This window comes from Notolabrus celidotus, chromosome 14 (genome assembly GCF_009762535.1).
Source record: "Notolabrus celidotus isolate fNotCel1 chromosome 14, fNotCel1.pri, whole genome shotgun sequence".
Classification (NCBI taxonomy): Eukaryota; Metazoa; Chordata; class Actinopteri; order Labriformes; family Labridae; genus Notolabrus; species Notolabrus celidotus.
The window spans coordinates 16,897,833-16,915,874 of NC_048285.1; the positions used below are offsets into that span (position 1 = coordinate 16,897,833).

Here is an 18,042-nt window from a genome sequence, read left to right on the forward strand (position 1 = left end):
GCATAAGGTATATATGCACAAACAAATTGTGTTGATATATGGAAATGATAAAAAAGAAACAAAATCTATATTGGGGTCAGAATTTACAGCCATCAGTGATAAACGTTTCCATAATCCCATCAGAATGCTGTTATACAACATCAACTTGAACAAACGTATTCAGGTTTTCCCTAACAACAGAACTAGCCGTGACAAAGAAGTCCACACACTCGTGAGGAGTAAAACTGTTTCTTTGCCAAGTTTGAGATGAAAACAATATAACAGACAACAACTGCACCTGATACCGATCTTCATGAGGTAAGACACTCAGATGAAACATGGTAACCTGAGGATGGTGTGCCTGAGAAGGTACTGAACATCTGTCATTCCAAACTAGCACATGCTATCATCCCTCCCTGCCTAAGGTCAGCCACTGTATCCCTAATAAGCAGTTTGTGGACAACATAAATGACTAAAGAGCCTTCACACACGTCTCCATTGTGATTAAATGCTTTGAGAGACTGGCACTGAGGCACACAGCTAGCCTCCCTCACATCTTTGACCTGCTCAGTTTGCATACAGGGCCAACAGGTCCACAAGGATACATACTAATCTCAATACTATACTCTCTTTTTTAACCAGTAAACCCAGCCACTGCACCAACATTATCAAATTTGCAGATGACCTCACTGTTGGCTCATTTCAGATAAGTCTGCCTATAAAGGCAAAAACCTGAGGCTGTGGACATGGTGCTCAGGAAATGAACACCAAATCAAAAAAAAAACCCCTTCCAACCTCACATCTCACCTCCCATCCCCCATCCATGTCAACAGCTTTGGTAACTTGTCTCTATGATGTTCAGAAAATAAACACCAAACCCCCCCCCAAAAAACCTTCAAACCCCCCCACCTCACCTCCGAACCCCCATCCTTGTAAATGAAAACTGTGTGGAGAGAGTATACAGCATCAAACAACTTGGGAAGTCACCTATCAAACAATCTCTTGTGGTCCAACAACACCATGACTGCAGTTAGAGGCACATCAGTGCAAGTACTTGCTGAGAGTCCTTGGGAGAAACAACCGTAGTCAAATCAGTTGCTACCTTCTACTACTCCACCATAGTGAGTGTCCTAACATACCGCCTTGCAGTGTGGTATGCTTGCTGCTCAACGGCTGATAAAAAAGGCATACAGAGCACAACAATAGACTCCTCCCTTCCCTCAATCCAAGACAATGCAAATGCCCATAACCTCTTTATTGCTGAAGTTAGTTATCCAACATTGTTAAAACTGCTATCATCAGCACCAACTGTGTGACCCCTGCCCTCAGGCAGGCACTAGAGGTGGCTAAAAAACACAGATCATGCAGGATCATGAACAGTTTTTCCCCCATGGCTGTTCTATTAATCAGCACACAGATGAATGAAATGAACAGCCAAATTAAAATGTTCTGTACAGTATCTTCCTGTGCACTGTGCAATCAATGACCTCAGTTTGTATACAGTGGATAGCAAAATTCTACACACGCCTGTTAAAATGCCAGGTTTTGTGATATAAAAAATGAGACCACTATAAATCATGTCAGAACTTTTTTCACCTTTAATGTGACCTATAACGTGAACAATTCAATTGAAAAAAAAAAATGAAAGCTTTTAAGGGGAAGAAAAAAAATAAAAGTAATGTGGTTACATAAGTGTACAAATCGTTTAACTAATCATTTTTTGAAGCATTTTTTTATTTTATTAACAGCACTCTGTTTTTTTTTTGGTAGGAGTCTATTAGCATGGCCAATCTTGAAGTGGCAATGGTATTTGCCCATTCTTCTTCACAGAAAAGCTCCAAATCCATCAGATAGTGAGGGCATCTCCTGTGCACAGCCCTCTTCAGACCACCCCACAGATATTCAGCTGGATTCAGGTCTGGGCTCTGGCTGGGCCATTCCAAAACTTAATCTTCTTTTGGTGAAGTCATGCTTTTGTTGATTTGGATGTATGCTTTGGTTTGTTGTTGTATTGAAAGATGAAATTCTTCTTCGTCTTCAGCTTTCTAACGGAGGCCTGGAGGTTTTGTGCCAAAACTGACTGGTGTTTGTAACTGTTCATACTTCCCTCCACCTTATAAGGCCCTGGTTCCAGCTGAAGAAAAAAGCCCTAAAGCACGATGCTGCCCCCAACATGCTTCTCTGTGGGTATGTTGTTCTTTATGTGATGTGCAGTGTTGTTTTTATGCCAAACATACCTTTTGGAATTATGGCCAAAAAGTTCAACCTTGGTTTCATCAGACCGTAAAACATTTGCCACATGCTTTTGGGAGACTTCATGTATGTTTCATAAAAAAATTTGCCAGGCTTGGATGTTTGTTTTCATAAGAAAAGGCTTCCGTCATGCCACCCTACCCATAGCCGAAACATATGAAGAATAGGAGAGATGTTGTCACATGTAGTACGCAGCCAGTACTAGTCAGAACCCCTGAAGTTCCTTTAAGGTTGCTGTAGGCCTCTTGGAAGCACTGAACAGTTTTCTTCTTGTCTTTTCATCAGTTTTGGAGGGAGGTCCAGTTCTTGGTAATGTCACTGTTGTGCCATATTTTCTCCACTTGATGATGACGATCTTCAATCTGGTCCATGGTATATCTAATGCCTTGGAAAAGTATTTGTACCCTTCTCCTGACTGATACCTTTCAACAATGAGATCCCTCTGCTGCTTTGGAAGCTCTCTGTGGACCATGGCTTTTGCTGTAAAATGAAACTGAGGAAATGTCAGGAAAATCCTCCTAGAACAGCTGATCTTCATTGGGATTAATCAAAGTCACTTTAAATGATGACAGGTGTATACTGACTACTGTTTGTCATGAGTTTGAATGTGATTGTTTATTCTGAACACAGCCACACCCCCAGTTATAAGAGGATGTGTACACTTATGTAACCACATTATTTTAGTTATTTTATTTTTGATTCTTCCCCCTAAAATATTTCTTTTTTTTATTCAATTGAATTGTTCATGTTATAGGTCACATTAAAGGTAGAAAACGTTCTGACATGATTTATCTTGGTCTCATTTTTTTACATCACAAAACCTGGCATTTTAACAGGGGTGTGTAGACTTTTGAGATCCACTGTATCTATTTATTATTATCTATTATGTATTGGTTGATCAGTTATTCGGCACATTTTGATCAAATATCAAATCTTCTGCTCAGAATCTCAGACTGATCCTTTTTACTTGTAGACCTTGTATAACTATATCTTCAGTAAACTTTTCCAGCCCTATTTCCTTCAACTTAGATAAAATGCAAATATCAGATCAGAATGGTTCATTACAAATTTTGACCTATTAATTTAGAATTATATTTTCTCCTTTCTGTATTTCTGTAATTCCCCTTACAAAGGCCCCAATTATCTCTCATAACGTTTATGCAGCTACCAAATTATTACCCAGAACAAGAGGTTGGTCCTACACCTCCCTTATACTAGCTTCTCTTTATTGGCTTCCTGTACATTTCAGAATAAACTACAAGATACGATTGACTACATTTGAGCTACTACATGACCTTACTACCAGTTTCATTTCTAACCTCCTAGTTGCATATTCCACTTCTGGCTCCCTTTGACCATTTAATCTTGGCCATCTGTCCATCCCATGCTCAAATTGCAAAACAAAACATCTTTGCTAGGTTTTTCTTAGCCCACACCATCTGAAGACATGTACCAAATCTTTGGAATGTGTTAGGGGTTTTGTCTGTTTTCATTATGCTTAGTTGAATGGTATGTTCACCCTCTGATTTTTTTCTTTTCCATTATGTATGCCTGTTTGTGTTGCCCTTTGTAACTATGTGACTGGGTGTGTGTGTTTTCTTGATTGCTTGTTTGGTCTCAGTGTGTTTTTTTATGTATTGTACAGCACTTTGGTCAGCTTCTGCTGTGTTTTTATATGTGCTTTTATAAATAAATTTGACTTGACTTGACTTTTCTAAAAAAAAAAGTGCCACAGTTTAAAGCTTTACTCATTTAACACTTAACTTAACAAAGTGACACATTTCCTGCCACCTCTGTGTTGTATTTTTTAAACAGACATGCACATTGGCAGTCAAAGACCATGACACCCTATTGATGTATACACTGTAATCTGATCAGAGTGATAATCATCATGACTCACTCACAGACACAGGAGGATTGGAGTCCCTGTAGTCTTAGATTGCCTTTCTCTACATCACACAGCGTGACCTAAAGCCTGATGGTCAGAAATAACCTCAGGACCCGAGAAAAGAGAGAGAAGAAATGAGCAACAGTCCAGAGATAGAGAAAAGAGAGTTTTCTGAAGATAGCCCACATCCTGCTCACAACTGATTTGGAAGATTGAAGATGATATTTATGCTGGACCTGAGACTAGTCAACAGGCTTCTTGTGTCATGACTGGTTTTTAAATAAAAACAAATATACATTATCCAACACAGCAGCGAATGCAAAATATGACTTATCCCCAAATTAGGAGGAATTATTCATAACTGTCTGACCTCTAACTGACTAGACAGGTCTGACATTTTGATGTTGTTACATGCTGTTGCTACATTACAGGCCTCTAAGCACTGTAGAGCTGATATTTACAATGCTGATGTGAACATTTAAGCCTTTACCCCTGTTTCACCTTATGCCTCTGACCTGCTGCCAGCTTCTCTGACTCAAACCTTATTCCACCTGTATTTTACCCCAACCAGATTCCTGCAAATAAAATGCTTTGCTATTTCAATGTATCTTACTGCCACAGTAAATTATGTAACTGAATCTCTTAGGTAGTGTAATTTTTTTTTCATTTTCTGTGCAAACCTTTGTCATTCTGGGATTACAGTACCCTACATATTAAGTCAGCTCCTCTTTACTTATTTGTATTTTATCATGTAAATTACATTTGCAGTGTAGAATATTTGGTTTGTGTTAATCTTGGTGATCCCTAGGCACAAAGTAATAGCACTTATGTCTTTGCTGAGTTCACCCTGTCCATGTGTGAGTGGTGTTGTCTGATGAAAAACATTGATGACTACTCTTGTTTGCTAATCTAAAGGTATAAGGGCCACATATTGGCTGTTTGAACTTGTAACACTGTAAAATGTGAAAAAAATTAAAGTATTGAATACATGTTGAGGTGTAATAATACTAAAAATACTTACTACATGTATCTTACACTGTGTTTATTCTAAGTTTTATAAGTACTTGTGCTTGTTTTCTAAAGGACAAAGAGGTATGGTTACAGAAATATGCTGAACACATCTGCTTCAATATCATTAGGGGCCTGATAACTGACTCTACCTCCCATACTACCTCCCTCTACCTCTCATACTACCTTTAGAGACTTGGGTACGATGAGCATGCCTGACTTTGGATGTGGATTAATGATGTGTTTGAATTTGTGATTTCCTACCTCTAAATAGACAACCCAGGGCATGACCAGTGTGGCCACCAGGAGGTCAGCGACAGCCAGGCTGACGATCAGGTAGTTGGTGGTGGTCTGTAGAGCCTTTTCTCTGGATACAGCCATGCACACCAGCACGTTGCCGAAGACGATGACAAAGATGAGCAGGGTAAGCAGCATGGCGTAGTAGTTGTACGGGTGCTTCTGCTCTCGGTCTGTTTCGTTGAATGTCCCATTGTCAAAGAAACTGTCATTGTAGGCATACTGGGTTAAGACATCCATTAGCTGTGAGTGACAAAGGCCAGGAGTGGGCCCTGCAAAACACAGAGAAAAGCATTTTAATGTAGTTGTATTTATGAGATTATTTGGACATAGTTTTGGACATAATGTATATTTGAGGGAATTTTCTGTACTCCTGCATTGTCAAGTTCTTTAATTTTCATGCATTGTCCCAACTTGAAAGGACAGACAATCAGACCAAAGGTGACTGGACTCCACTCAAATTAGCCAACGTGTATCTTATTTTCCTCCTTTTATTTGATTTCTTTCATCTCAGAGTATTTCAGAAACAGTTCTCACTAATCAGGTGACAAACCTTAAAATAAAGGGGGAAAAAAGACAAAAGAAATACTTGCATCAAACACATGCAAATGCAACATTAGCACAGAGCAAGAAACCCACAAAGCAGTATTCAATCCAATTTAACTTAAACAACCGCCTATCATTGCTTTTTTACCACAATTAATATAATTAATAAATCAATTATTACAGTTCGACTTGACATGCAGTGATTGCTTAAATGTCCTTTTTCTTAAATGTATGTCTAATAATTCGTCCATCTTTATCTTGATTTATAAAAAATGATGAAACAGGTATCCCACCATATTTCCATTTGGATTATGATTAATTAAATCCCTTCATCTTGGATGAAGTTTTGGGGAAAAATTAAAACTAAATGATTAATGTAGAGATCAGGCAGAAAGTCAATTATGTCTTGTTCTCTACACTGGCTTCCTGTCGATCAGAGAATAGACTTTAAAATCCTGCTGATAGTTTATAAAGCACTGAATGGTTTAGGCCCAAAATACATTGCTGATCTGCTACTACTTTATGAACCACCTCGACCTCTGAGATCATCAGGCACTGGTCTGCTTTCAGTCCCTAGAGTCAGAACGAAACATGGTGAAGCAGCGTTTAGTCATTATGCACCACATATCTGGAACACACTCCCTGAAAGCTGTAGGTCTGCTCCAACTCTCACCTCTTTTAAATCAAAGACTAAGACTTTCTTATCTTCCACTGCCTTCCTATATTAGATTATTTTAACCCACTTTAAATTAAAATTTTAATGTAATTTTTAATATATTTCTAATTTTCCTTTTCTTTTCTGTTTTATTATATTTGTCATTTTAATTATGTTCTTTTATGCTTGTCTGAATGTCTCCAATGCTTTTAATGTTTTAATGTAAAGCACATTGAGTTGCCCTCGTGTATGAAATGCGCTATACAAATAAAGCTGCCTTGCCTTGCCTTGCCTTGCCTTGCTGCTGCTGGCAAGCTTCCTTGTGTTTGTAGCCACTCAAAAGCCACAAGTCTTCATTTTCAACAACATATTGTGATATATTAAAGTTATTTATTTCCCCAAGCAGAGAAAGCTTTCCTTCCAAACCTATTCTGGAAGTTGTAACACATCAGCACAATATGTGTTTTTAATTACACTCTTTTGTCAGAAAATTTTAGTTTTTGTTTAGAAGGTTGAAGGTTGAGATTATTGTAAACAGACACAGATGTCATTGTTTTTCACATCAGAAAACACATTACAAACCTGAAAGAATGCTCAAGTCACTCCCCTCTGGATAAAACATTCAATACACAGTTTCAAATATGTGTAAACCTGTATTGTTCACACTCAGGTTTGAGTCTTGTGGCTTCCTCCTTATTGCCTTTTTTTTGTTTGTGCTCAGCTCCATTTCTTGGACCATTACCTTTACCTTTACCGATTCATGGCCAGAGGATAAGTTAGTCTTGCGTTCACCAAACATTTGTCTTACCCCCTTTATGCAGTTGGCAGGTATGGAGTTGCAGCCTGTGGTTGCATACATGCATTCTGTCTGCATATAGAGCATTAGACAAAACAAAATGAGGTCATGCTATCCAAAAACGGCCCTATAGTGCTGCTTGAAGGGTATAGCCAAGGTCAGGTCTATATTCTCAGGACTGTGCTAAAGCATCTCCAAGAGGTTTAGCAAATACAATAAGTGCTTTGGAAACAAACATATTAATAATAAAGCTGTTTCCGGTGTAAAATGTGTCAGTATTTGAGAAGCAAATGAGCAGTGAAGCTTTCTTTCCCAACAGTCAGATCACAGTGATGCTGAAAACACTAATTAGTGGTGTTGGGCTTCACTAACACGCCATCGGAGCAGACATCAGATGTGCCTTTGTTTCATCAAAATGATGAGTGTAAATGCTCATACATTAGTGACACTGGAAGTGACAAGAATCACTTTGATTTTGAAAAAGAAGTAACACACTTGTAAAGACAAGAAATTAAGAATGTGTGTGCATTGAGAGTTTTTGCATTGGACAAAACATGTTATGGTTTAAACATGGTAGAGATAGTGCAACCCATATGACAACTGTTTCCTGTTAAATCAATTTGCTTTGCATCTTCTCTGTCTTTGATTGCAATGACAGCATTCCTCAGTGTTCATCAATTTAATAGACTTGATCTGACACTCATTTCTGCATTCTGTTTTTCATATTGGGTGCAGGAAGTATGCAGATAAATCCTGATATACTAAACCCTTGACTGTGCACCTCCCTTATATTTGTTTAGCTAAGTGTTTATGTCATCCTCCAATTTCCTATCTCCAGCCTCTCTGTCTGCCTGTGCATACAGGAATCTATTTCAAAACCCAATCTACATCTATCCTGTTTTTTGCAGCTAATTAAATTTCCTTAGCCTCACATATTTTTCACACCTTGGTAATTGTTTCTTACAATCTTGTCTGTTCATATATTTTTGTACTTTGTTGGAGTTGTTATGACAGTTATCTGTCAGGTTATCTTCTGCATTTAGAAGCATGACTGCAAAAATATGAATTAAAAAGTTACACGGTGAAGCGTGAGGAGTTTTCTAAATGCTTTGCAAGAAAAGAAAAAGTGTCTCAACTTGGCACACAAGCTTTTTGCACAAGGACTCACGTAAATGTTGAAGTTACTCTATGATTCTGAGAAGTCTTTCAGTAGAAAAATACAACTTCTTAACTCATCCATATCACCTTCAGGTGATGCAAGTGCACTAGACTCTTACACCGCCTGTGCACTTCTTACTCTTATGTGTCTTTTCCAAACTGGATCAGACTGATCACAGTGTTTGATGTTATTTTCATGATGTTTGATCCTATGCTTGCTTAATAAAAAGAAACAGAAGTCTCTGACAAACTAATTATTCTGAAATTCACATTTTGAATGATCAAATATCAAATATTATATATAACACCCTCAAGGGGAATCGAGCAACAGCCTCCAACATTTTTGGCAATTAGTCAAAGTGCTTAAAACGGCAGTTCCTTGAGCATCCACTTGAGGCCTGTTCCATAAGCCCATTTGAACCCATTAACAGCCATGTTAAAATGCTGATTATTGCAGAAAAATTAAACATCATTACAGCCTGGTACAATAAAACACTTTTAGTTTCTAATTATATATTATATATATAATTAGGCATTATTATAATGTGTGGCTGACTGACTTAAATGCATGCTGGTTAGCCAGGAGGCTTCAAGCCCACCTCAATTCCACCTATTTGCCTCTTGCTGAATTGACTGAACGTCAGCTTTAGTCTGCATTTCTAATATGGCAAACACTATTTTCTGGCTTTAAAAACCAATGGGTGACATCACCAGAATACATCTATGTTTTATACAGTTCATGAAGAGGAACCAAAAAAAGCACAAACAAGGTAATCCCTGTGTCATGCTTCGCTTTAGGACATATTGAACAGTGTTTGGGACCGTCTCAAACACTCTTGTACACCAATTGACATCTAAAACAGTTTTTAGATGTCATATCTGGTTCTTCTTTCCACACAGGAATAAAAGGCTTAATGTAATGTTTAAGACCATTGTATGAAATGGGGTACACAATGTACCCCTCATTTAACTTACACAACCAAAAAGGCATCAGTAGATCACTGGACCACAGCTCTGAGAACCTTGTCTTGTTGTTCTATCATTTGTAGCACTGCTATGCAGTTTTCCTTCTTGTATATCATAATACACTTTGACCTGTCTTCCATATTTCACACGAAAGGAAAAGGCAGGGCGTACGTAAGCCGGTATTTACCAGCTTTTAGCCAGTTTCACGTGCAGTTCGGCATAGTGAGATATCATCGGCCAAAATGTCCAGCAGAAAAATTACCAAATATAAAAAACCATATTGCTCATAATTTAAGCTGGGGGGTTTTCCTTTATTAAACTGCATGTGAAAAAGTGGACTAGTCTGATATTCGGAGTCTACACTTCTACATACCTACATTTGTTCATGACCTTGTGGTGACGCAGGTTTTTGTGTGTCACTTGAATACCACACGTCACGTTTACTGATTGACAGCGACACGGAGAAAACCGCCCGACCTGAATGCTCAAAAACATCAGAAATAGCTTCTCCACTGATGAGAGATGCACAAAAATTGTGCAACCACAGCTCTACCTTTGACAAGTTTACAGAAGGTTATGATCATATGCTTTATGAAGAGTTTAGTTAAGTTTAGCCTCCCAGCATGATGAGATATGAATATCAAAACATACTCGGTGATGGCTACCTTCCAAAACACTGAAAGGGGACTGATAGCGTGGACGTGGATTATTACCTTTGTGCATAGGACATTACCGAACATTCACCCGTTACTTGCATGCTGAATTCAGAGCGGAGTTGGGTGCAGAGGGGCACAGCGGACACCGGACAGACACGGCAGGTCACGCCTGCTGGCATCGGACCAGAGGAGGCTCAGGTTAGAGTAAAAGTGCAGGGCTCACAGGATGATGGCCAGAGGATGCTCTGCTGCCTTACATATTACTACAGAAATTAGACTAAAATAAATCCAACATGCAGCTCTCATATGGCCTTATTTGACAGCTACGGGACATTTTAAGGTGGAGCGTTTTCTTATTACTCAGTGCATGATTTCACGTCATGAATCAATAAAACCATATTTAAGGTCAAAATGATTACTGACCAGTGTTTGTTCTAATCGTCTTTCTTGCATGACATAAACTTTAGTGCTTATCAGATCATGAAGCACTGTATAATGTTCCATGTGAATGTAAACCGGATTATGCAAACTGCACTTCGAGTAAAAAAATCCAGGTGTGACGGATGAGTTACAGGCCATTGATCAGGAGGTGAGAGCTGGTTCCAATGTTGCGTGCACTCCGCCGGGACACTCGGGACATCGGCAGTGCTGTTTCTGACAATTGTCATCAATGCCCTGGCAACAGTCGGCTGATCATTCAGTGGCAGTCCTTCAACTGAGCGGTCGGCGAATGAAGAGGGAGGGGAGAGCACAGGAGATAAACATTCATTACGTATGGGTGGACACTGGGAGACACCAGCACTAACTGCGATGGTTCGCTGGAATGATCAAGATGCAAGAAAATGCAGTGTTGCAAGGAATTTCTCCATAGGAGATATGGCATGGCTGCTTTTTGTGACTGGCTCCAAATCAGCTTTTAATTAGGTCATCCAGCAGCTCAAAAATGGCATTGCTGGATAGACGATATGTCTCTTCTATTTTTATTACTGACAGTCCAAATATGTTGACACACGCACGGAGGATTCTTTCTCTCCGTTGTTTGTCATTGCACCTATGCCTCCTTCTCGCCACAGTGACCGAAGCCATTTGTGCATAATCCTGTGCCAGTTTGCACCTGCCTTTCAAACGTGCTAAATTTATACGCAAACACTGCCCGCTATGTGCTTCAGGTTTAATAAATCACATTGCGTGTGCTAAATGATTACATTTTCATCTCCTCCACTCAGTATTTTTGGCGTTCTGATAATCTGCATGTATTTTGCATATTCATGGAGGCAAACACGCTAAATGGATTGCGAGTGCTATTTTGCTCTTTTGACAGAGGCAATCCTTGGTGCTCCCGGTTAGTACGTTAGCTTTGTGCATGCTATCAGGTTTGCACCTGTTTTTATACACGCAAACCTTTAGTAGATAGGGCCCATAGAGTATCTCTCCCTACCCCTCTTTCCCATTACAGCAGGTTGGCACTGACTCCCGGGTTACCGTGTCAGTGTTTTTAGTGTTGTATTGCTTGTAAATGTAAGTTATTTATCAGATAAGGCTTTCAGAGCGTATGTCCGACAGTTGTTCTATATGGCCGGAATTCTGGAATATCACCGGCCAAACTGGCCGACATAAAAAAAGCCTACTGTAAACTCTGGGGAAAGGATATTCAGGTAATCTCTGGCAAATGTGACATGCAAAGAAATGTTTCATTTTAAGCTCTGTCTTTTTTCCACAATGTCTTTGATGAACAACGTAAAAGATTTTCCTCAGTGTTTTCTATTGTACATGTCTGACATCTCAATCAACCTTACACATTGCTGTCATCTCCTTAAGGTTAATGTGGAGTTCCTCGGCTGAGTGTTGTGTTTAGACCTCTTTCCACATTTAATTTATTTGTCAGTCTGTTGACATCTGAAGGATAAATTCTTTAGAGATGCTTTTATGCCCTTTCAAGCCTTACACAAGCGCAAAGTGTTTTTTATTCCAAGCCCTCATATTAAGTGTTGATATTCTTCAAGACCTCAGACATCTTCAGGACAGGTTTCCTTTCTAAGGACACTCTCTTAGCAATTTGTAAATTCTTTAATAGGGTCGGGTTCATCTTCACCTGCAGTACATTTGAATGTCACTGCACTGATTAGATTATCTTACCCTTTCACAAAGGTTTACACACTCTTTCCAGCAAGGACTGCGAATGTTAAAAAGGGCAAACTGAAGCCAGACGCACATTATTTCATCATGCAGAAACAGCAGCTTGGTGGTCACTCATGAAAACGGGGCTCTACAACAGAAAAATGTTAACAACCACATCTATCAAACTTTGAATGAGTGAAAAGAGGACAGCTTAACATCCACATTGTGTGTTTGTGTGAGCAACCCAGATCACACTGCAGTACCAAAGAGTGAGCAACTGGCATTTTTACGCCCAGCAGACAACTAAATTAATGAGAAAAGTTACCAGAGGAGGGCAGAACAAAGCCTCAGTGCAGAAGGAAGCAGGATTTGGAGAGAAGCTGTGAGAGAATAAAAGAACGAGTGAGGAGGGAGTACTCCTGGTAAGATGTGTGAGCATCGCTCTGGGGCATCAGTCTTTGTGTGTGTGTACCCTGCAGATGCCCTGTGCTGTCTAATCGTATTTATTTGTCCACTCTACATCCTTACTTACAGTCCTTAAGACTGTTTTCACTGCTGGCTTGATAGCTGGTGCTGGCTTATAAAAACAATCCTCTGCTCTCTTTCTGTTGCCTTTACCATCTCCTGGTCTTTAAATGATGTCCTCTGTGACCTGAGTCTGAAGGTAATGATAACAACCATCATGTCCTTATATAAAGGGTCAAGGCTGGTGATCTTCAACAGAGCCAGGGTATAACAAGAGGAATATTTTGGGGAATGATTACCTGCAGAGCACTTAAACATAGGCTAGAGATGTATTTATTTCCTTATACAGTGTAACCATGGCAATATTTTGCCCATGAGGTTTTTGTTCTTGCTATGCAACTCTTGACTATTCTAACTAGTTGCTTCTCACTTTTACACACAGGCTCTTGTCATTTAGTAGAATGTGCTACTGCTAATCCCTTACCAGGTTTCCGGCCTTTGAGGGATTAGACCAAGATATCTTTTGTCTTTTGTGAACTTTTTTCCCATACGAATTTTTTTTTTGTTCACACTTCAATATTTGTAACAAGCAGACCTGGGGTGCTGCACTGTATGATTAACAATGATTGTGCAAATTTTCATCAATGATATGGTCTGCCCCAATTGATTGCCAGGCTAGCTTGTGCTAGTGGCAAATCCCACAGAACATTTAATTCGGTCCTCTGTCTGATTAAGCAAATGTGTGGCATGTTGAGATGATTAAACACTGACTGACACTCTCTGTTGTTACAATACAAAGATATTCAAAATGATTTCTTTGGAATAAGTGATTGTGTTTAGTTCTTTACTCGAGAACGAGTCTTAAAAAAATATGTTATCTTAGTAGGGGAAAATGGAAACCGCTTGCCAATTAAGTGTGAACTGCAACAAAGAAAAAATCATCACAGATGCACACTCCTAAGGTGAATATATAGCCCCTCAGGGTGTTGCCATTGTTTACAGTCAAAGTAACAACTTCAGAAGCCAGAATAGAGTCAGAGCTGGAATATGAGGTCCAAGAGCAGATTATTAGCTAAACTTCCATGCAGATATCTGGTTAAAGATTAAAAAAACTTAAAGCTATTTTGTCAATTAATGACACCCTTTGGGTTCTAGAGAAGCATAAAGAAGGATTTTGTTCCATCCTATGCAGAATCTGTACAAAAAAAAAAAATCTGTGCCAGAGCCAACAGCTAAAAATGCTCAAAGCATCTAAATGGATGATGTATTGAGTCCCTCATTCACTGATAAACCAGAAAATGAACACGGAAACATACCAAAGCAGTATTCTTTGGCATTTTTTTAAATGAAAAATATTTTTGCAACCACCCAATGGATTTTGGAAAAGTTCAATTTATCAAATGCTCCTCGTGGTGCTTGATTCCATTGTCATTCTTGTGTCTCCTCTGATAACCACGATGGGGGATTAAAAAAAAGAAGCAGAGAAGCTTAGCATTACTGCCACACAGCAGGTGGAGCCCCATGAGGATTAAATTATGAATAGTTAAATATTCACTGAAACCCTTAGAAACACAGTGTACATAAGATAATACCCTCATTCAAGCCTTATATATTCTTACCTGCTCTTCCATGACATTTGTAAAAATGTTTAGAAGCTGATTCATGCATATTCAGTATAATTGTATCAATATAGCCCCATATAGGTATTTAGTAATTAGCCTAAGCCTTCATAATGCCTTCAGCATATAAAAGTATCTTTCCTTAAATTGTTTTAAAGAACTAATACAGACAGTGTGGAAAAGAAAAACATATAGATTGTAACATAGTCCATGGAGACTTGCAAGAGAACATGTGAGGCAAACCCACAAGGATAAAGGCTCAAGCACACAATTCACACAACTAGGAGAAGGAAGTGCAAGAGGGAGAGAGAGACAAAAGATCCAGAGCCAAAACAACTGGAACTAGACACTGACAGCCAGGGGAGACAGAAAGGGGTCCCATGACAGTCAATGGTCCAGCATAAAGAAGCAGGAAGGAAAGGAAAGGAAAGGAAAGGACAAGGAGAGGCAGAGAAAGAGCAAGAGAAAGAGGTAGGCACGAAGCTTGGATGCTCATGTGCTTTGGGGACAAACAACAAGTAAAGGCTAAGAGAGAGGCAGTGGTTTCTCAAATAAGTTTGGAGTATTTTTATCCACAAGAAATACACTGGAGCAAAATCTTAAGATTAAAAGATCTGTTGACACTGAGATAAGTAATCAAACATTTCATGGTTTTGTGAGTCACCAGAGGCAGATGTATCTGGTATGGGGAACAGGAAGCTTAAACAGTTGTTTTATAATGGTCCGATGTTCTAGTTTGAAAAAAATATTTCTAGCAGAAACTTTAAACACCTTTAGTGATACCATACAACCAAAAACAATGCAGTGGTATTATCTGGATTATGCAAAAATGTAAATCAGAATCTTTTACAGGGTCTTAACTGTATGATTAGAAAAGACTAGCTAAGGCAATCATTCAATTTCCCATCAAAAGCGATGGTAGTTTAAGATCTGAAGCCAACATGGTATCAGAGGTCACTGTTAAATCCAAAAGTAAAGGAACTGTGGCAGCAGGGACACCACTGATCACTCCTGAGAGTCCACAAAGCTCTTTTGTAAAATTAATTAATTAATTGGTGTCTGTTGATTTTTTTCCACTCCTGTGGATAAAAAAAAGACCTCTCGCTGATAAAGTCTGGTAGTTGTTTTATGTATGTAAAAAAATATATATATATATCATCTTGCCTTGTTTCAACAGTAAATGCAACATAAAGTACATTTGAGGACTTGTGGCCTTTATTGGTTGAAAACAACAGTTTTTAAAACAAAAATAAGGTGCTCTGCTGAGTGGCGCTCTGGAATGATGAGGGTCTGTTTCCCTTTCAGTCACTGTTTTGTTTACCACACTTCTGTTTGTATTTATCAAATGAGTGCAGCAAGGTTAAGAAAGGATTTTGACATGCATAAGATTTAAAGGATATCAGCTAAACCCTTTGGTAACTATTTTGGAGCAAAGCACAAAGCTGTGCCCGGTGTTGAAGGTTTTTGAATAGACACCTGGCCAGGAAATCAACATTCTTGGATGAGAGATGTCTGAGAAATTGGCTCCCTGTCTTGTCTAGTGTCAGTTAGCCCACATGATTAGTTCATGGCATTTGGCCAATAATAAAGGTGTGAATAAACCTTGGGTGACACAAGCAAACCGATCAGACATGAACTACAGATTTAGCTGCACTGGGTCTCATTTCAGAGAATACCATATAGCTTCTTTGCCAGCCACTTTATGTATATGGGGAGCATTAATAACTTTTTACCTTTATTCCAGTAAATGTGAGAGGAATTATTGCATGTAAATAATCTGAATGTTGGTGTGTGTTGTGATCAGTTTTTGAAAACGCAACTTAGTAAAGGGAGTCATACCCTGATAAATATATTCCTTTTTTAAAAATAACATTGCCAAAGCTGTAATAGATAGAAGGCTGACTCTCTGAGCTCACACTGGCCTTTCCTTATCTGCAAGGGTTTAACTGTATAGCTAATCAATACCCGTTTCTCAGTAATTATATGTCTGTTGCTGTGATTTCCTGCTTAGACAACACACTTCTCTTTGTGTTGTCCAAACAAACATGTCCGCTTTTACATTCTAAAACAAAGAAGACGAGGCTAAAAACAAGCAAACACTGTCACAACACATATTATTTTTATAGTCCATTATGGTGTCTGGTCTTTTGAAGCTCTCCAGTGTTTCACTATCAATCTCTCTGCCTCTTTGAAAATGTGACCCATTGAAAATTTGTGTCTATTGTTTTCAGTAAAGTCTTTAGGGCCATAACAAGCAGTGCCATACACCTGTCAGCAATTCTGACCACCATTGTCCTCTCAGCTCAGAGGCTGCTGTGAGTTGTGTGGAGAGTACATAAGAACAGCAGCCAGTAAGCTGTTGGTTCAGAAAAATCTCACACACATAATTAGATACCCAGAGTGGCCAGAATTCAACTAAGACTTTCATTTCAAAAGTGAGCTTGCAATCATGGATTGGAACTGAAACAGCACAGTGGGTGCCTTTGTGTCAAATAAAACCTGGCAGGCGACAACTTCAAAAAACTGTGAAAGCAATGTAACTAAATCTTGAATATTGTAGCTATAATTATGTTAAAATTGTTGCATTCAATTCAATCTGTGGCCGTGTTGTTCTGACACTTTCCCCCCTTCAAATCCTTGAATGTGTCCACGTAGTCTGTGACTTTATGCTTTAAATGAGTTATTGGATCACACTCCTACCTCAGTTTGGCATGTGCAAGGCTCTGTGGTATCATTAGCAACAATAAACATGTAAAATCCAGTAAGACTTTGGAAATAAGCAGTTAAGTTAGTAATAAAAAAGTAATCAACAGCTGGTTGGATTTTCAAATTAAGCTCGCAATTATCACACATGCCATAATTACTTAGGAAAATACTTAGGACAAATTGCATAGTTTGATTTAAATAAGTACTAATGAGTAACAGTTAAATAACTTATATACGTTGATGTACCTTTAACAAAAGTTAACTTATTTAAAGGAGTAAGGTGAGGGGTGATGTGTAGTGAACAGGTGGTTATACAAATTACAATCCTGAAGTTAGCAGGACCACAATGTGAAGCGGAGGGGCCTTGTCTCCCTCTGAAGGGAGACAATAACATCTTTATAACAGTGGAAACAGGCAGAGGTAAAATGTGCTGGACCCCTTGCAGTGGATTGATTTGATATGAAAGTGTGATCAGATTTTGCAATTAAGAATTAATTATTGTTCTTATGGGGTTTTGGCGATTCAGAAAAAAAAGACTTGACACAGCTAGGTAATTAGACTAAAACACTTAACATGCTGCATCTTCTAATGTCAGCGTCTCATAAACATCGACCAAGAGTACAATGTCAGAATCTGGGCCAGTGGCCAAGCCACAGTTTATGACAGCTTAGCAGTGAAATCAGGTTGTCATTTCTGCCATTTTACTAGAGCTGTGGAGTCATAAATTGTAAACAGGATTTTCTACTAAGGACTTTTTCAACTAAAACGTCATGAACATATGTAAAAATGTGGAGGCACTTAGAGTGTGCATGTTGTTTTATTCAGTGTCCACTACTGTTCATTTAAGCATGATACCAGTTAGGAATAATAAAAACAAGACAGATTCTATTGCCACAGTTTTATTCATCAGTTTTTCAGTCCACTAAGTATCA

The 18,042-nt window shown here is 38.8% G+C and overlaps 1 protein-coding gene across 1 annotated transcript in view; it reads right to left on the reverse strand.

Annotated features, from left to right (window-relative positions):
• drd2a (dopamine receptor D2a) overlaps positions 1–18,042 on the reverse strand; it is a 63,620-nt gene that overhangs the window by 25,810 nt on the left and 19,768 nt on the right. Inside the window, exon 2 of the mRNA XM_034701450.1 lies at positions 5,393–5,697. Within this exon, the coding sequence (XP_034557341.1) occupies positions 5,393–5,665 (273 nt within the window). The 5' untranslated portion in view covers positions 5,666–5,697. The remainder of the gene's footprint in view (positions 1–5,392; positions 5,698–18,042) is intronic.